Source organism: Pygoscelis adeliae, unplaced genomic scaffold (assembly GCF_000699105.1).
Source record: "Pygoscelis adeliae isolate BGI_AS28 unplaced genomic scaffold, ASM69910v1 Scaffold298, whole genome shotgun sequence".
NCBI classification, from domain to species: Eukaryota; Metazoa; Chordata; class Aves; order Sphenisciformes; family Spheniscidae; genus Pygoscelis; species Pygoscelis adeliae.
In genome coordinates this window covers 2623509-2644763 of record NW_008825303.1, presented here as the reverse complement: position 1 = coordinate 2644763, position 21255 = coordinate 2623509, and the positions used below count along the sequence as shown (strand labels likewise).

The following is a 21255-nucleotide window of genomic DNA, read 5'->3' as shown; positions in this document are numbered from 1 at the left end:
CTGCCCCGGCAGGCGGCGCGGAGGGCCGGGCAGGGCGAGGGCCCGGGCCCAGCCCCAGCCGAACCCCTGCAAGGGGGCACCTCCCACCTCGTTCACTGACCGACCAGAAACAGCGTCGTCGCCACCGACCCTTCCACGTTTCTGTCTCACCGACTCTGGGTGCTGCAGCATTTAAACACGGGCCTGGCTCGGGGTGCAGCTGTTCAACTCGGGCTGTGAGTTGTCAGCTGCAGCCCAAGCCTTCCTACACTTAACATTGCCACTAAATACTATATTTTTGCTCTGAAGGCTCCCAAGCACTCTGCCTTGGCAGACGCTGATGCACAGAGGAAGCACCTCAGCGCAGAGGTCCCGCACAGCATCACTTCATGCTGTTTAGCTCCCGGAAACTGAGAACAAACCAAAAACTTGACTTCACTTAAAAGAGTCTTTATGGGTTAAAAATGCAATTACTCACTGTTGCAGTCACCTTGATAAGCAACTTCATTCCCGGCTTCAGCTTAATATTCAACTTTGTTAAACTGGGGTTTAACAAGCCCTAATGAACAAGACTGTTATTTAACTGAGCAATGACATCCTGCAGCTCTTTCTAACCCACGTACCCAGGGTCCTTCACTCAATGCTCCCATCTAGCACCAGAGCCTCCTATGAATTTGTTTTCACCATCTCACAGATACCTGGCTTTTTGAGACCCAAGTTATTATTAAAGTCCTACACTTTCTGGCAGGAGTGTCTTATTCCCTCTTTCACCTTGTTTCAACTACTGAGTAGACATTCCTGGGACATGGAGTCACACACCTCTAAGTCATATCTGGACCAATAGGCCCACAATCTCCATGTGACTTAACACCAGACATACATGTTTGTTAAAGAAACATCTAATCACTGCAGTATCCAAAATAAAACAACCCGAGAAGTGACACTTGGTTTGAGTGCAGTATGACAGCACTTGGTTTGAGTCTAGTCCACTGAATCTCAATTTCTTCACAAACCTAACATAGACTCATTTCTTCCACAATTAGATCTGGAACGATTACAAGCTTCGGTGGAATCCAGCGGACTACGGAGGTGCTGAATTCATCAGAGTGCCATCTGGCCAGATCTGGAAGCCAGATATTGTTTTATATAACAAGTAAGGCTTTTGCATGTTTATCTTCTTAATTCGGGAAGAAGGGGGGTGATGTTACTAATTTAAAAAAAATCAGCAGCAGGTTCACTGAATTAACTGAAAAAGCCTGCTTTTCAACACACCTGTGTCCCACATCTCCCTGTTGCTGTACTCGCCTCCACACCATCTAGATCAACATCACCGGGCAGGAGCCAGCTCCGAACCTGGAGCTGCAAATGAGCAGGGCAAAGTGAACTTTGCTTTTCCCCTTTACAAGCCCCCACTTTTACTATTATTTTTATCACTGTCCACAAGGGAGGTGGCAAGAAATTCCCTTAGACTGGTGAGTTCTTGTCTGTGAGTCAGACCTTTAACTGAAAAAACCTGCAAATTCTAGCTTTTTAGCAGTTTCACTTGCGATTTGACACCTTTATAATAATAGTGTTGACATATAAAAGCCACTGGTAAATTTACTTTGGATGTCAGTTTCCGTGACTGTGAGGAGCCAAACCATAACTAAATGGATCCCTCTGCTATGTATGGAAGCAGTTCTCGGTGAAATGGATTTAGTTACACAGATCCAAAACTTAGGTCTATGAAACAACAGTGATGAAGCTCCTAACTGTGGCCTTAAAATTTTTTTTATTACCTTTTTAGTTTTACTTTTTCTTCTAAACAACTGAAATAGTTATAGGGATCTTTTATGATCCGTGTGATCAGGATAGCAATGTGGGACTAAAAAAACCCCTCACCAAATACACTCCTTATGCAAAGATGTACCCCAACCCTACTCCCTCTTTCCATAGTTACTACCTGCACTGTCCAGAGAAGAGGTGGAAATACCAGTACTGCAGGTATCCTCTTATCAGCCCTTGGGTTCTGATGGGCTTGATCTAGAACAGAATAGAATAAAATAGTTCAGCTGGAAGGGACCTACAACAATCATCTAGTCGAACTGCCATTTGCAATCTCCTGTTTGCTGCTTTGAATATTGACTGCACTGAGTCATATTATTCTAAGGGAGAATATTTCCTTTCAAATCCTCCACAGTAAATTTATACAGCTGTTTATTTCAGTTTAACTATCCAAATTTGACAGCCACTGACTCAGTCCTGCATACGCAGTTCAGCTCCATGTCAACATGTAATTGCTGACTTTCCCAAAACAGATTAAAGAGTTAACGTATATGATCTGAATCTATGAAACTACCTGAAGTAGTTGCAGTCTAATTTTTATTATTTTTATTTGCTTTACAGCGCAGTTGGGGACTTCCAGGTTGATGACAAGACAAAGGCCCTATTAAAATACACGGGTGATGTGACCTGGATACCTCCAGCTATATTTAAAAGCTCATGTAAAATAGATGTAACCTACTTCCCATTTGACTACCAGAACTGTACCATGAAGTTTGGTTCCTGGTCTTACGATAAAGCGAAAATTGACTTAGTTTTAATTGGCTCTACAATGAACCTGAAAGATTACTGGGAGAGCGGAGAATGGGCTATTATTAAAGCTCCTGGGTATAAACATGACATCAAATACAACTGCTGTGAAGAGATATATCCAGACATCACATATTCTCTTTACATTAGGCGTTTACCTTTATTTTACACTATCAATATGATTATTCCATGTCTGCTGATTTCTTTTCTGACTGTATTAGTTTTCTATTTGCCTTCAGACTGTGGTGAGAAGGTGACACTCTGCATATCAGTCCTTCTATCTTTAACAGTGTTCCTTCTTGTTATCACAGAAACCATACCTTCTACTTCCCTGGTAATTCCGCTTATTGGGGAATACCTCCTTTTCACCATGATATTTGTAACTCTATCTATTGTCATTACGGTATTTGTACTTAACGTGCACTACAGAACACCCAAGACACACACAATGCCTGTGTGGGTGAGAACCATTTTCTTGAACTTACTTCCCAGGATCATGTTTATGACAAGGCCTGCCAGTGATGAAGAGAATAATCAGAAGCCAAAACCATTTTTCACTTCTGAGTTTTCAAACTTAAATTGCTTCAACAGTTCTGAAACCAAATGCTGCAAAGATGGCTTTGTATGTCAAGATGTGGCATGCAGCTGTTGTCAGTATCAACGAATGAAGTTCTCAGATTTCAGTGGCAATCTCACAAGAAGTTCAAGCTCTGAGTCTGTAGATCCTCTGTTTTCATTTTCAGTTCTGTCACCAGAAATGAGAGATGCTATTGAAAGTGTTAAATACATTGCAGAAAATATGAAAATGCAGAATGAAGCAAAAGAGGTAAGAACGTATTTTACTATTACTCAAACTGCAGACATTTGCCATTAGTGTGTTTTGTAAGAAAAAGATCTCAACACACCACACCCCCCCCCAAAAAAAAAAGAAAAAAAAAAGAGAGAAAGGACAACACAGACCATTATTTTATACAAGTAAATTACCCAAGCTGTATTACAAGTATATGCAATTTTGAATGTAGATAATTTTGGGGAGCAGCTCTGTTGCACAACATTCTCTTTATTGACAACACACATACTGAGTGAAGAACATTAAGGTAACCACTGCTAGGGAAACACACTTGAGTATCTGTCCTACAAGATTCAGAGTGCGGATTTTCCAAGTTATAATCTTAATAGTGGAATTTGCTGACCCTGTGGCCTTTAGAAAGTTACATTCTCCCTCCCACAGCTTACCATCAATAATAAAGTACATAAGAATGAATGTTCTTCACAGTGATGTTGTTGCTTATTCTGCAGCTGCTGCAGAGTAAAGTGCTTGTAGCTAAATGAGACAACTGCTACAAGACAGGGACCATCATCTTTCATAAAACTGCATCTTGATGCAATAAAAAAAAAATAACCTTTTCTTTTTATCATGTTCCTCAAATATACGAAGAACAGTAGCCACACCACCACAATCATCACTGAACTTAAATCCTCTGCAGTATGGCACTTGAAGGTAGAATGAAGTTATTTCATTTACGCTGAAATCAGAACTTTATTTAGAATTAGTTGGTATAGAAAATATGGGGGTGTTTTGGTTTTTTTAAGTCTGCCTTAACAAACAAGTTCTAAGCTAAAAAGCGCAAAATTTCAAAAACAACAAATGTATCATTAATTTGTTAGCCTTCCTGAAGAGAAAATGAAGTAAAAATTTAAATTGTAATCTCAAGAGTAACTAAAATGATCGCCTAATGTAGTTACTATTAATATATAACACATATAATACTTCAGTGTCACTCTTGTTATAATGCCCACTGTAAAAAAAAAGATAAATAGAAAAACCTGGTTTTTGGAAACTTGGTTCCCTCTCTACATGGAAGGTAAGGAGATGAATTTTACACCACGCATGAGAACTATCAAATTTCAGTACTACATAAGAAAGGTACCAAATAATTATATACCAAATAATTATAATATATATATTATATCTTTGCCTTTTTACATACTGCCTAAAGACCAGTAGGAGCAGTCTGTTTCAGTAAAAACCTGATCACCTAAGAATGTAAAGCTTTTCACTTTCATTTTTGGCATACAGAAGAAGTTGTATCTCGTGAAGTCCAGTGTCTTGGTGAACAGCTTTTTGTATCTGAAGAAGTAGCTTTTGGCTTTGCCACAAATAGCATATTCAAATGAAGCTTCTTCAAGATTAATTCATTTGTCAATGAAAACAGAGATATGCAAGATGTGCAAAGACATCTACATATGGAAAAAAATTGTGCTTCCTACATAAAATGGTACTAATTGCTACTGCAAGTTATTCATCTAATAAACATGCCTACTTGCTATTCAATTTATTTTTCAGATTCAGGATGACTGGAAATACGTTGCCATGGTAATCGATCGTATTTTTCTATGGGTTTTCATCCTGGTATGTATTCTAGGAACAGCAGGATTGTTTTTACAACCTTTGATGGCTGGAGATGAAATGTAAATATTAAATAGTATGTTGTGAAATCAAAGGAAACTTTTGCCAACCAACTCTGTACCCCCACCCCAGCACCTGACGTCCCTTCTACGTGTAGTAGAATAAGGATCTCTCTTGGCCTCAACTTTGCTAGACCAAGAAGGCTTTGTTAAAATGTGAAAAAAAAAAGTTTTGAACCTTTATGACAGCTAATCTCGAAGTAATATGAGCTATGCTTGACAGCTACTTTTTGCAATAACTGGAAGAGATGTAGGTAGTACATTAAACTTTATAGGAATGGTTTAAGAAGGGGTTGATAAAGAGACTGAAAATTATATGAATATTCAGAAAGTCAAGACAGGTTGAATACTTTGGGCTACTAGATTTGTTTCCACAAGTCTGGTGCTGAGTCTCTTCAGAGCGTGACAGGATCTTCTGGGAATAAGTTCATACTGAGTTCAATGAATGCCCTCACGAGGACGAAATGGCTTAGGAAGCATACATACCAAATTGCTAGAATGCAGACATTGCCACCTGGTGTGTAAACTGACTCCAACAGCGGGAGGAAAGGACCATGGCCAGGTTTATTACAAAAGGAAAACAAATAGGTAAATAATAGATTATGGTAATAAAGCAGCCATAATGTAAACTCTGTGCATCCCCATATTGCAATGTATGAGAAGACTGTCAGAAAAAACAAGCTATTCAAACCTAATAATGTTTAAAACTGCATACAAGCAAAACACACACTAAGATGCAGTCTGCAGGTTATGCAAAGGATCAAAATACTTTGATAGGATAGTTTGGATACAGAAGCATCCTGCTATGGCGAAGTGTTTTATGACAAGGCAAGGCAGGTAGATACAAAATAGTCCTGTTAAGTATGCTAAAATTGCTTCTTAGGCATACTTTTTTTTTTAATCAGTAACTGCAGATAATTTAAAAGCATGAATGAAGAATGCAACAAAACACTGTAATGAGAAAATAATTTGTAAAAATATGAACTGTTCTCTCTGTACCAAACTGGAAACTTTTTGGAAATACAGTGTACCAAGTGATGTAACATTTATGAAAATAAAGAGAATCAAGCTGTTGAAAATTGTGCTTTTTATTTCATTTATTTTGACCGAGTGACAAAAAACCTATGTAAGGTAGCAATAGCTACAGTTCAACACATTCAGAAACAAGTTACGTAAGTAAAGGTCCACGCTTCTGAGTCTATTAAAATTATTTTGTTGCAGACACACCTGATAAGCTGAAGACCCCAAGGATTCTAGTGTCAGCTATCTTATCTGTATTTACCACGACCAGATTGTAGAAGTGACTAAAAAATTCATGCATTTGCAAAAATTGTCAGTTACTAGTATAAAGACTGGGACTCCGTTGGCCACAATCCTGCTAGTCACCTTATGATATAATTGGACAGTCTACAGACATCATTTAATGAGGGGAAAGAGGTGAGGTGGGGAGTTAAAAAAAATAATATATATAGCTAATCTATAGTTTTACTTACTTTGCTTTCTGTTCAGGTAAGAGTAAACCTCAGTAATTCAAACCCAAGGAAGACTATAAAAAGAAATTTTGCATTTGAAGAGGAAATAAGATATCTGAAGTATTTCTGCAACTTCCACACAGAGAAAGTCACTGATGCATTGTTTAATCTTAATAATACTGAGAAAGTTAAAATTATTATATTAATGGATTAAATCAGATAATCTTTGTAAATTCACCTTTAAAATTAATTATGACAGGAATAGAGGAAATATGGATATCCAATGCCAGATGTAATTGTATAACTGAAGAGGAAGACTGACTTCCTTTACAATCAGAATTATTTATAAGTTGGTATTAAAAAAAAAAAAAGGCTCGCCTGGCATCATTTCGCTGCCTGTGAGCCTTAAAAATTTACACAAAACCAAGAATGTCCTACAGGTGAAAACAATTTGAAATAAATATTCAATTATATATAAATTACGACACAAGCAATCAGTATTCTAATCAGTACAGTGCCAAACAGTGCTATTCTAAAAGAGATACAGGGGGAGGGGGAAAATATGTATCCGTTCTCCAAATTCATAACCACCATAAAAACTTCCATTATCAAAGATACCACAATCTACATTAAACTTCTCACCTAAACATGTTATTATTAATGTAGTAATTTAATCAGATAAAAACTTCCCAAGACTTGCTCTAGCTTGGCATTACTGTATTAGCCCTGCAGGATGCAACTATATTATGGAATACACTGACAAAACTTTGGTGTAGGAAACCCCCCATCTATTTTAGAGTCTCTTCCAGAAATAAAGCTTTTAAGAAAGGTGGCATCGGCATGAATGTAAAGAATTTAAAGTCAGTATTTAAAGAATATATTTTAATGGAATAATTAAAAAGTTGCAAGTCAGTTTTCAACACTCTCAGAAAAAAAGAAAGTATAGAAAGCTGTAAGTCCTCGCTGCTTAGAGTTACTTATGGTTCTTTAAATGAGAGAACCTATTAAAGATAGCTTTCTAAGTTCGATTTAACAAATGTGTGAAAACTTAATTATCTGTATTTGGTTACAGGGCATAATATTTTTCAACCCATTTCCTTCAGAAAAGCACAGGTAGAAGGAATTTGGGGAGTGCCTAAAAACTTAATTCTGAGAAACACACAAAGGCAGGAAATTATTAACATGTTTGCGCTAACATACGGTATCAAACTCTTCATCAAGAATGAAGAAATCTGAATGTTCCGGTCCATTAAAATACTTGTGCAACTTGGGAACGCATTTAATTGTCTTTGCCTTCCTTTCCATAGCTGATACAGAGATATCGAAATACATGTATCCTGTAGGCATTTTAAGGCTTACTGTATTAAATGTTCATGTTAGTATGATAGAATTAACAAGGTTTGAAATTTAGCAGCAAATTCCACTGAAAATTTATAAAGGCAAAACAGAGCCAAATCACTATTTTTACTTACATGTTGAATATATGGGAAGTTTAACTGGTATTTTTATTATTATTTTAAATTTACTCTGTAGAAACTTTATACTTTTACAACACATTCAAGAGAGCTGATAAAAATTCTCCTTTACGTACTAAATTGAAATAAGCAACTCTACTGTGTAAATACCTGCAAATAGTTAACACTAAATATAACAATTTATATAGTAATTTAATAATTGGACTACAATGATCATCATTAAAAAAAATTTTAAATCCTTCTCCTTCACAGCAGGTGTCAGTGTATGCTTTTTTGACATATCATGCATGCAAGTGCTTGAGAAGGTCCTTTTAATTCTGACCTGATTTAGAAGTAACTTAGTAGACTGGCAATAAGCAAATTGACTTCTATGTGTCCTAGGGATGCCATGCTTTAATATAAACATAATTTTCTGGTTTTGGATTTTTTTTTTTTTTACTCTATCAGAAACATGCCTACAAAGAACGTGCGTGGAAATAGGGCTATTGCAAAACTTTCTAGAGCCATATTAGCAGGAGACAGATCCAAAAATATCTTATGCATTTGTACTGCCTATATGTGTAGGTACTATTATACTTGCCCATTTATGAATAACAGGAATAAATAACACAAGTGATCCAATTACTGAAACCAGAAGAAAAGTCCATAAGAACATTCGATCAAGCACCTGAGCAATAAATTTCCAGTCTTCAACAACCTAAAAAAAAAAAGAGCATAAGAGTTGATCAATATGTGCGAGAACAGGTAAAAATACAGCACCAAACCCTGAAATTCTTAATCACTTTACAGCACACTTTTTTCCAGATCAGGTCCATTTGGTAACCCCCTTTAATAACTTTTTATAATTACACTATGAGCTAAAACAGGAATAAACTTCCTTCTATGAAGACTGGTAAGCTATACAGACCAATACTAGATTTTAATGCAGAAACTGACCCTGACAAGCACTGAACATCCTCAACTACAGAGAGATGAAATCGGTATGCAATTTTCTAACATACTGCAGAATTTAGCCTGCCACGGCCTCATCATAAAGTGGAATTCCAGGGCAGGAGCTAGAAGCAAAGTTGTAAAGAAAACAAGCAAACAAACCAAAAAAGAACAAGAACACAAAAACAAAACAACCCCCCCACACCCCCAAACCAAAATAAAATTAAAAAAAATTAACAGTAGACAGGAGCTGTTGTGTTACATACAAGATCTGAAAGCTGTGAAGTCACTGCTGCACAGAATTATACACTAGGGAGAATACTCACAGTACTTTCAAGACTATTTTCCTTTTTGATAGGATTATTCGTCTCTATACACAGTTTTGCAACTATAGCAGATATAATTGTGCAAGCAAATTAAAACCCTGCCAAACAATTGTCTTTGATTTGAACTGGAGCAATCCACATTTCCCAAGCCTACTGCTTCCTAAGAGGTAAGGCTACAAGGGCACTAGCTGTGTAGTTTTTAATTTTTAAAAAAGTTTTAACAACTTCTGCAATTAAAGCTTGCATTCTCTGGAGCCCAAATAATAAAACAAGTGAATCCCCAGTCAGCTGTATATTAATTTCTGACGTTTAGAGTCACAACAACATTGCACCTGAAAAACAAAATACTTATCACCTCTCTTGTCACTCACAGACAAATAGAGTAAGTTCAGTAAGAGAAAGAAAACTGACCCTTAATTTACAGGAAATTATGTCTTTAATAGCAAACTACTCTATTTGTGTTGTTTATACAATGCAGGGGTATTAGATGCTGTTTTAACAGTACAGTAGATACGTTTATTCAAAATCTAGGCTGGATCCCTTGTGATAATGTCAGAACCGAGTCCTGACAAGATACATTAGAGGAGTTAGCTTACACCTAGGCTAGCATGTGAGAACACGCTCTCAGCAACCAACAACTTTTGAAGACAGTAACTTCTGTATAAATTGAAAGAATCTCAGGTCTTGCCATCAGAAACAGATAGCAGCATTATGAGACCACACAACAAACTTCTATATTTCTACACTAGCCTCAAAGTAACATTTAAGTATCTGATGTACCAATGGTGCTAGTTTAAAAAGCATGGAAAGAAAAAAAGATTCATAATGCTCTTACCCGAATGGTGTAAACATCCAGTAAGGATAGTTCAGAGTGCAAACGTACAGACTGAAAAAAGCGTTTGGCATCTTTTGATATAACTTAGGGACAAATAATAATAAGGCTAGAAGAGAACACTCAAGAAGTCATCTAATCCATGTTTGATCTCAGCACAGAATGTCCAACATATGGCTATAGCTTGTATTTAAACTAATATAAGTTAGGGCATTAAAAATTGTTTTTATTTGGAATTGAAAGCTGCAAAATAAGGCTTAGCAGTGTTTATTCTGAAAATGTAAGGCAAATGCATTTTTCAGATAGCCTTCAGATATAACATTAAAATGAAAAATACCTACTTCTCTCATCATGAAAGTAACATCCAGCAGCACTGTAGGGAACAGTTACCGTACATGCTCTTGTAACAGACAAGTATCTCTGAAAATGTGTAATTAACAACATGAACTTACTTCTAGAAGAAAGCAAACGACTTTAAAGAACCCAAGGACTGTATTGTACAGGCCAAAATCTATAAGAATTCTCAGTGTTGTACCATAACTTGTACTTCTTTCCAGTGGAAATAACTACACAGCTTCCAGTGAAGTATAAAAACTGGAAATCCCATAACACATATTTAATATGCAACTGCATAGTAAACCATTACTTGGTTTTCTAATTTCCAGTTTTACAAAATCAGTGTAATATGACTAATACACCCACCTCACGCACTTCATTCTCCTTCATAACATGTCTTGTAATATATCGGATAGAATCTAGAGCTGCTTCCAAGGTGTTCCTAGATGATTCTGATCCATTCATATTTCCTGTTTCCTCCTTCTGAGCAAAGTATCTGTCTACATGACTTCTCATGCAAAGCAGCTTGGGAAGTTTGTGAAGAAATATCTTGCGAACCCAAGGTGCCATAGCATTGTGTGTAGACGAAGAGCGATGGTGAATATTAATAGCAAAGACAGTTATCACAATGGACAATGTCACAAATATCATAGTAAACACCAAGTACTCTCCTATAAGTGGGATAACTTTAGAAGATGATGGAATAATCTCTTCAATAACAAGAAGAAAAACAGTCAAAGATACCAGTACTGAAGTGCAAAGTGAAATTTTTTCGCCTTCATTTGAAGGAAGATAGAAGACAAGAACAGTTAGAAACGAAAGCCCAATACAAGGAATAATGAGAAACAATGTGTAAAAAAGTGGTAAACGTCTAATTATAAATGAATATGTAACAAAAGGATACCAGCAGCATCCATCAGTCCTATTTCCTTTGCTCCCTGTTGCAGTCACTATTTCCCATTCTCCATTATCAAAAAAGTCTCTTTTGTCAACATCATAATCTTCAAGAATTATATCAACCTGTGAGCCATCGTAAGTCCAGGAACCAAATTTCATAGAGCAATTTTGGAGGTCAAAGGGGAAGAAGGTTACATCAATAGTACAAGAACTTTTGTAGTTTGCTGGTGGAGTCCAAGCAATGGTGCCATCATATTTTACCACAGTTTTTGTAGACGTTCCCTCAAAACGTCCATCTGCACTGAAAGAAGAGAGATATATGCATGCAGTTACAATGGGGTGGGGGTGTGTTTTTAAATAAGAAAATATGCTTTATTATTGTCATTTCAGCTGTTTATCCCTTCTCTCCCTTCATAGCAAAAATTTTGTATTGTGTTCATAGTCAACTCTTTTTTTTTTTAATCTGAATCTCACACAGGTAAACAGCTTTGGAAGAGTGAAGAATATTTTCAAGTCATTAAAAGATCTGTGTAACTTTCTGTGGTCCCAATGACTTATGAAAGGACTGTAAAAATCCTGACCTTTAGCAGCATGACCAAACTCTGGTGTTTCTATTGGTAATACAGCATAAATACTTTTCCATTTGGCCAAATCATAATTATTGAAGAAAAAAGTCACAAAACAGGTAAAATAATACTCATGTGCCACCTCCAAACTTGAATTTACAATCACTGCAACAGCCTTTTTCCCTGACTCAACAAGTCAGGAAATGTAAAAGCATTGTGTATGTACCTGAGTTGAGCAGAAAGGTTAATTTAAAAGTTAATACTTCTGAAATCTGTTAATTCTCAAGAAAAACCCCAAACAACAACAACAAAAAAGAAAACTTAGAGTTGAGTGTACTTCATTTTAAATCCATGCTGAATATGACTTACAAACAGCATGAATTAGTTGCTTCCCTCCCTATTAGTTTGTACCCAGCACTGTGCAAGACATTGTTTTCTAATTAAAAAGAGAGTTTACACAAAGAAGTGGAAATAAACTTTCCAAAAAGACTAGAAATTCCATACAGAAGCAAAGTAAAACATTTAAGCATTTAACATGGCAACAAAAACCATTTGCATTCAGAGGCAAATTCTTCCACACATTCTTAGCTCTACTAAATGTACATGCATATCTATCCAATGAGCCTCCTAGAAGCAGTAGAGTTAGAAAGTAAATGTATTTTATATGAAAAGATTCAAATCTTACTTGTCATACAACACAATATCTGGAATCCAAATAGAATCTGATGGGACACGAATAGAAGTTATTCCAGCATAGTCTTCAGGATTCCACCTTAATTTTACATCTATCCATTCCTGTGGATATGTGAGATGTAAAAATCGTTGTTATTATTGTGAAGTTGATTTAAGCAGGGCAAGACAATGAAAATAGATAAATAGGCAATTAAAAAAAAAATCAAACTGGCTTCTAAAATTTGCATACAACAGTGAATTTGCTGAACAGACATCCATTTACCTCATCCAATATTTGTTTTCTGTTGTAAGAGCCACTTGACAGTATTTCTGTACAGACAATTAAATTTGAAAAAAGCTTGTTTTGAATGAATATCAATGACTTTGGAAGCCGATCAAAAGCAATTTAAACATTTTCATCACAAAAAAAAGAAAATCATGCTGCAACTCTGACAAGACAGTCATTCCTATTTCTACCAGCAACACTAAAAATAGCACCATTAAAAGCATAGTAGTACTTTGGTAATTTTATACTTGAACTAAAAGCTCAAGAGGAAAAATTCAAGTTTCTAAGAATTCATGATCACATAGAATTTTAAATGCATATTTAGGTCAGTTATTTTATTTGAACTGGTTCAACTGCAACAAGTTCTGCAAAAATTATTAAGAGGGCACAAAACATTATCATCGCCATATTGCCATCTCATACTTGCTGAGTAGTCTCAACGTTTTCCTGAAAAGAAAAACTTTGCCTGAAATTACACTTGCTGGAGAAGAAGGGAATGGGAAACAACAGGAAAAAACCAACAAAGGAAGTAGCCCAAACAAAAATAATTTAGTAAACTAGTAAGTGTAATCAGGGTCTGCAAACATTCTTCTAAGTTAAATCAAGAATGATTTGTGAGCAGCATTTCCCAAGCTAATAGTGACCATTAAGTTTAGCACTGGACTCTGATTATTATAAAGCTTGAGGCTTTCTCCTGCCCATAGAGGAAAAAGTAGCTCTTTAGAGCAAGCTTATACAATTTTGAAACTTAAATTCTTCAGTGATGTTCATCTGATAGTCTCAAATACCCCACAAGAGAAAGATCTTAAAACTATTACGCAAAAGACTACACAAACCCGTATTTTTCTTAATATAGTTTTTCAAAAACTTCTGTACTGAAGCAGTAACTTTATGGTTGGATATACACACCTTGGTATATTAAATGGCCATGCAATGCCATATCAGATTTCTTTTAATTAGGTAAATTTTTTAAATTTAGCTTTTTTGTTTGTTTTAGGGTTTTTTAAGAGTTTTATAACAATTAATCCTTTAAAGAATTTCCAGGGACATTTTTTAAAGATACTATGTAAAATAAAAATTCATGCAGCAACTAAGATTTTTGAACATGCAATTAATTAGAAAAGTTTCTTCCAACATTGACTTGCAGTTATGAAGCTTCAGAATTTTTCGTCGATATTTTACACATACCTGTTTCAACCAGACATTTGTTGTCATCAATTGATTTTTCTCATCCTATAAAAATAAAGCAACTTTTATGAAAAAAAATCTGCACAGTACATTCATAGTAACTAGCTGCTTTAGTTCAGAGGTCTGTAATTTAAAATACAAAACACACTTTTAAAAGCATTCCAGTCACTGATAAGTATGTTTATATGAGAACTTTTTAAACATACAATTATGACCTTTGATTATTTAGCTGTTAAAAGTGATATTTTTCCCCTTCTGTGTCTCTCCCCTTCCATTTTTTTATTTGATTGTATCTTATGCAGTCTTACTGTTTTTCTATGGAAACATAAAGGAACAGCCAACACGTGGAAGAAAAACTCCTCTTATAGCTATAAACAGTGAATTCAATTTGAAAAGAAGATTCTGAAGTGAATAAGTATCAGAGGGAAAAAAAAAAATCTAGTTGATCTGTTCTACATCACAGGTAATGCCAAGAGATAATCTTCATTACTATGGAAATGACGTATTTGAAACCTTAAAGGTTTTTTTGCTGTTTAAGGGGGGAAAAAGAGTATTATTTGCAAGTGTTCCTGAATTTTACAGAAATGAGATTGATAAAGTTTAAAAATATGTAGTTTTCGCATTGAATAAATAAATTAAAACGCAATTCCCTAGGCTTAAGAATTTCACTCACTTTTTTTTCCTGAAAATGCCACTAAACATAAGAGCCATTTGTCTTCTCAAATTCTTTGCATTCACTTCTTCATGCATTTTTTTATTATGCTGATAATAATTTTAGAGGTTTAATCTATTGTGTTTAAGCTAAAATATGCACAATTATTTCAGATGACATTATGTTCCAGAATTTAAAAATTAGGGTAAAAAAATAAACAAACTTATTTACTATACATACCACATCTACTAGTTGAGAGATTGCAAGGCCAAACTTTATTTTTATTGTGTCATTCAAGCGTTCCACTGGACGAACCCATCTTTGATAGTCTTCAAATAAATGTTTAAACAAACGATCTTCACTTTTAGCAATAAAAGAAGGTTCAGATACACCTATATAAAAAAAGTAATTTATTAACATCGATTTAAATGAACAGTGTACATCTGCATTCCTGTGTCCAAAGAGCTATAGCTATGTTTATGCAGAGTTAAATTTCTCATCTTATCCCCTTTTCTCCGGAAGCACGGCTTCTTCTTGGAAGAAGAATTTTGTAAAGCTACCTGGTTTTATTACATCTCCATACCACTATCACACTTTTAAAATCTATGACTCAAGAACATCAAGACAATTTTAGTAGTAATAAAGGCAAAATGCACTTATATCATCTATGTGGTGCCATGCAATTCTGGAACTCATCTAAAACTGAAAACTTATCTATGAGGGACTGAAGTTCTATCATTTTAGAACAAGGTGGTACTTTTTAAAAACCTACATCCACACTATGCAGGTCTCTAGTATACTGCATAACTTGCGCTCCAGTTTGAAACATCAGTCTCTTCACGTTTTATGCATTATTTCTTCTAATGTTTGGTCACATCCGTGATGTATAAACTTTGCAGTACTTGTAGAGCACTGTTTCCCCACACTGTTTTGTATCTTAAACCCATGTGCCAATCTATTTACCAGTCTATCCTCTACCTATTCTAATGTTATATTGACTGGAAAGCACCTTTCTAGTTAAGTAATAGTATACATTCAGCTACTTCTTTTTCATAGTTCTCAAGGAGTCATTTCAATGTCTGGAGACTGACTGATGACCTGGAACAGCCAAAAAAGTCTTTGTACAGCTTACAAAGAAGTGGAAACTAAATGTCTTCTTTTGTCTCCTAAGAGAATGGAATATGTGGCAGAGCTTTGGAAAAGAAGGTATTGTAGATGCAGAAACTGCAGGCAGAGAGCATCCCAGACTTTAAGAGAGATATGTAAGTTGTCCTAAAGCACCTCATCAAGCAACCGCTGTCCTTTATCTTTGGGAATCCACAAAAAACGAGGTTTTTTACCAATGTGGTCTCACTGAAGTGTATCAGTAGAGACCCTGCTACCCAAAAAAAGGCGGTTTAAGGTTTCTCCATTATGAGAACCCATGCAAAAAATTATATACCCTAAATAACAAGAGAAGGACAAACTTGGGGAAGATATGGAAAGAGGGGAGGAAAAAAAGGCAAGATCAGTGTCTAGCTAAATAACTCAAGTAAGAACAGCTTTCAAAGGCACTGTGAAAGACCTGAAGAAGGCCACCGCCTCAAGAAGCGGCACAAGCTACACACATCACCTTGGAGGGAATGGCTCCAAAAGGGTCTCCAATTCCCAGACAGAAGTCAGAGCAACCACCAGAAGACATGAACAGACGCTCTAAACAAAGATTTTTACTACTCACCGGTGAGATTTAAACTGACTGAAACTACTGCCTAAAAAAGACCTACCAATTATTATAGTCAGTTTAAGGGACAGAGTAAACCAAAGATAGATGTTCACAACCATCTCTTTTTAATGCAGATTTAAAATATTGTACCATTACATAAACGTATGGCATGACCTCTCTAGAAATGATGTGCTCACTAACAGCATCCATCTGAAAAAAGATATCTCAGAAACCGAAAAGCACCAGAGAACGTCAAACAGATTAAAAACAGAGACAGTCATCCATGCAAGGAGAGATTTAAAAGATTAACATTATTTTGTTTGGAGAGGAGGTGAATTTAGTGAACATAACAGAAGTAGATAAAGTAGTGAACGATACATGCAGAAAAAACACTGATGGTATTTAGCCCTTCTCATAAAAGAAGGTAAAGGCAACAAAAACATCAATTAAAGGCAGTATAAACAATTTCTATTTGAAGTTCACTAGCATCACCATTTGGTAAATCAGAGATTATTAGACATTGAAGAGGACTAAAATTTTAGAATTGCCTGGGATTACTAAAGTATCAGTTATGTCAGGTAGCACCATACTTGCATAGGGTGTCAGTTCTCATTTCAACACAACTTGCAAAATTTACCTTAGAACTTGATCAATAGTTTGATGGCTTGCATTCATTGCAGAGGCTTGGCTAACACCATTTAAGCCATTAGTTTAGATGGACCTAAGCTAGTTCTATGTGACTGCAACCACTGCAGCCTGGACAACTAAGACAGGCAATGTAAGTTTTTAAGGTCCCTCCCATTCATCAAAGTGCTTTTGTGACAGCAACAACTTTCTGCGGCGCTGCAAAAGGCTGCATTTACAGATCCTTCAGACAAAACACCCGAAGCATTGCAGAGCCCAACCACAAGAGAATTCCCTGCCTTCTGCACTGCAGATTTGGGGCAGTCCAGTAGAACTATTAGGAATACTAGCTGGATTTTCTCTGACATTTTATAGTAGGAGCAAAAGCAGAATATCGCTTAAGGAATAGGATCAAAGTGGGAGTAGCAGGACTCCTTTTCTCTCCAAATCTTACCAGACACTAACATGCTGCTGAATGGTTCTTGCTGCAGGCCAAATCAGCATTTGGGTTTTAAGATAGTTCGCCCTTCTGTCTCAAAATACAAATCTACCTGTTTACGGTTGTATTTCATTCATTCACAAACACTTAGCAACCTATTGCTCTTCAAGGGGTATTATTTATACATGCTCTACAATTTAATATCTTTCCATTTCAAGATTGTTGACATGTGGGTTGTGTAATAGCAAAGAACTGACGGGCAACTTGCGTTGTACCACTGAGCATACCTCAGGTGGATACATGAAAACACACAGGACATAAGAATTGCTGCCAAAAAGGATCCAGCAACAGAAAGTTACAGACACACAAGTTACCTTCACAGCTATTAGGTTAAAATATATTTATTTTTATTGATACCTTAAGTTCAGTGTATCCTCATTAGCCAAGGAATTTTTCTTGTATCTATACATAGAGTTGCCAAGTCCTGCTTTTTACAGACATCCAAAAGAATGCTTCCTGAAAACACAATTTCTCTATTTCTATATCCCTATTTCCTGAATTATGAATGGTTTTGTGTATATTTCAGCCTAATATTTCACAAATACTTGATTTTTTTATTAGCATTAATTACATTTCCCTTTTACAGTTACAACTCTCAACTGAATTTTTTGTACAATTTGAGAATGACTATGCAGCTGGGTATTCTCTCTCCGTTAACTGACCTTGAAGCAATGCAGAGGCAAAGTTGCACTTTCACCATTTCTGTGTTCCTGTAAGATGACCTCCTGTATAGCAATACAACATCTTCAGGGTACATGCTGTTTCCAGATTAAGCTTCTCTTAAAACACAGAATCTTCTCCGCTATGCTAAATGGGGACGTGTTCCTTTACCACTTTTATATACTTACAGAAATTTTTTCAAATATTTTACGCTCAGACCTACAGTATACTCACTGATTTATTAAGATGACCATTTTTACTAACAATGTAGTTCAACTAGATTTTTTTCTTTTTTTTCTGTCACAGAAATAGCCACACTTTTTCATATTTCTAGTTTATTCTGTTTATTAATAAGATGGGGCATACTGGTCTATGAAAGGCAGCTTATACAAAGGAGAACTCCATGAGGAGGCTGGAGATGGTAACAATATATTAAGAGTCAGCAAAAATAAATTAAATAACCACTCCTATCTTTCCATATTTTATTTAATAGATTCACACAGCTCATTTGTTACACAGACTGCATGTTTAATTTCTCTTTTCCGTGTGTCTGTATGCTTTTAAGTTTAGAATAGAGGGTGTAATTCTTAGTTACTTATTGGTGTTAACATCAATTAAAAAAAGTGAAGAACTGGTGGCAAGCAGAAAAAAAATTACAGAAAAGAGGACAAATACAGTTAGTGGCTTAAGGCAGCAGACTGGCTATGCTGGTTGGAGAAAAGCAGAAAGAGGTTAAAACCTACAACTAGCAAGATTAGCAAACAAACAACCTGGAGTACAAGTCTCATACTAAATCAGAGGGTAAGAGATTATGGAAGCATTCACCCCTGCTACTAGCTCACTGTACTAAAAAAACTGAGAAGATCTGTAGCCTTTGAAGGGCAATTCTAAGCATGCCTGTGTTTGTGTGGCTTTACTTCTGTTGCGCTCAGGTAACTTCCACAGTCTAAATCAAAGGTAGGGTCTCTATACTGTTCAGTGATAAATCCCAATGACAACGTTGATTTTATAATTTACACCTGAAACTCTCCTCTGTTCAATCCCTCTCAGTGTGATTCCATGTTCAGCAAAAAAACCTAAATCACATGAGAAAATGCTGGAGGGCCGAAATTTGAATTCTGCAAAAAGGAGACAAACATTTATGCACAAAGCAGACTAATGATTCAATTTTTTTAAACTTTGAAGTAGTTGGAGCACACTTTTGACAAAAAGGTAAGTAGAAATTCTAACTAAACACTTGACCTTGAACACAACTATATTTAAAAATTCAGTCCTACCATTTCCCCCCTAAACATTTAACAAACTGCTTTTATTAAAGTACTTTGGAAGAGCTATTTAGAAAAGAAGAGGAAGCATTACATGGGTCTCAGATGCATGAATAGCATGACAAAACATGTACATGTCTATTCATTTTGTTAATGTTCTCAAGTCAAAATTTCACTAGTGCTGCTAGTGGCAGACTTTTTAAATGCTTCAAACAGATTACAAAAATGTTATTCTTTTGTAAAATCTTTTTACATTGTTTCTTACTGTATCATTAGGATGAAACTTCTTAGCATCTTAATATGATTTAGCAGCAGTATTCTTTTTACAAGAATTACTGGTGAAATATTTAGTGTTACAGCTATACCTCATATCTTTTCATAAATTTTTGTTTGTTTTTAAACAAGAGAACATCACAGTCCATGTTTCTCCAAAGAATAAACTTTCTTTGAACTCCATATTCCTCTGCACTTCCTTAGATAAAGTGTCTAAGAACCACACTGGGACTGCAGGTATAACGCTGGTCCTTATACTTTAAACGATGTAGTTCAAAGCATTTTCTAATTTATATAATTGAGTGTTAATGATTTCAGGTTTTCTTTGGATCACTACTTGGTGCATTTTCAAGAGAGGTCCATGTAAGAAGGGAAAGGGTCAGGTTTTAGTAGCCTAATGTTAAGATGTAGATTCAGAAGTAATATATATTACTAATGCAGATTTATAATCATATACCACTATAACGAAAAAGAACACTACTAAGGACAATAAACATGGCAAAATATCCATATTTTGTAGTTAACTTTAGATACTTTAACGGTGTGCTATCATAACATATAGACTGTTATCCACTAATCTAACTACTACAAACTACAATGCAAATAATAGTTTGCCTACAAACCAGGAAGGTGAATGAACATATACAGTACACCTGCCTTCAGTACACTAGTATTTTTTATTAAGATGATACTGTGATTTTTTCTTAAGTGATACATTTTACATAATTTATAACAACGGAAGCACTAGGAAGTCTAGAAGTACAATGGTTAACTGTTTAAATCTTACTCTAAAAATTGTTCAGAGGTCTTTTACGGGGGGTGTTTTTGGGGGGGGGGGAGGGAAGAGTTTTCCATCTTTGCTACAAACTAACTTAGTCTAGTGAGCATCAGTGCTTTTTCTCCTTTACATTCACAATTTTTCCCCAAACAAATCTAGTCACATCACAATATTTTGGTGGTGACAATTCTAACTGCAAGTCATATTTATATTGCAGCAGACAGGAAAAAGTAGAACAATATCATGTTCAATATTTACTACACCTATCTCTCTCTGTCTAAGCCTCCCTTTACATTCTAAATCATCTCCCACCACTACTTCATTAAGCAGAAAAGATATGTAATATATTAAATGATGTATAAAATGGAAGTTTTATTTCTGTACTGATCCCCCCCTCCCTCTAAAAGGATCGTGAGTCATACTTTCTGTATGGTCTTCAATCTTTTTGCCTAGTTTTCCTTCTATGCTTTAGGAACTGCCGAGATTCCAATCACTAACAGTCAAGTGTTTGGTTAACAGTAAGCATTTAGGAAGATCAAAATCATCTTTACTAGAAAGTCTGTAAGTCAAAGCAGGATTACTAACTCTATTCAATTTACTGAACAAGAGTCAGAAATGCCAGCTATTACATCCTGTACTTCCACAAGTACCTTTTTCTCCCCTGTTCAAAAAGTAAAGCCAAAGCCCATCACTACACCTACAAGCATGGAAAAGGTGGTTATTCTTGACCGTTTCTTGTTGGTGGCTTTTTGCAAATTTGTTCTGCTTTCTTTTGTTCAGAGGTTGTCTTGCGGTATCAAAGG

At 35.7% G+C, this 21255-nt stretch overlaps 2 protein-coding genes across 2 annotated transcripts in view; one reads left to right on the top strand and one right to left on the bottom strand.

The window, feature by feature from the left end:
- Positions 1-5026, top strand: part of CHRNA3 (cholinergic receptor, nicotinic, alpha 3 (neuronal)) — a 7924-nt gene extending 2898 nt beyond the window's left edge. Inside the window, exons 4-7 of the mRNA XM_009330108.1 lie at positions 568-598; positions 1023-1132; positions 2365-3376; positions 4898-5026. Coding sequence (XP_009328383.1) covers positions 568-598; positions 1023-1132; positions 2365-3376; positions 4898-5026 — 1282 coding nt within the window. The remainder of the gene's footprint in view (positions 1-567; positions 599-1022; positions 1133-2364; positions 3377-4897) is intronic.
- A 3475-nt stretch (positions 5027-8501) lies between these two features.
- On the bottom strand, positions 8502-15037 carry CHRNA5 (cholinergic receptor, nicotinic, alpha 5 (neuronal)). Its single transcript, XM_009330106.1, has 5 exons — positions 14892-15037; positions 14000-14044; positions 12539-12648; positions 10757-11588; positions 8502-8663 (listed from the first exon to the last, which is right to left on the bottom strand). Exons 2-5 carry the CDS (start codon positions 14024-14026, stop codon positions 8502-8504), a joined length of 1131 nt encoding a protein of 376 aa, XP_009328381.1. The 5' UTR covers positions 14027-14044; positions 14892-15037.
- Between the last annotated feature and the right edge of the window lie 6218 nt (positions 15038-21255).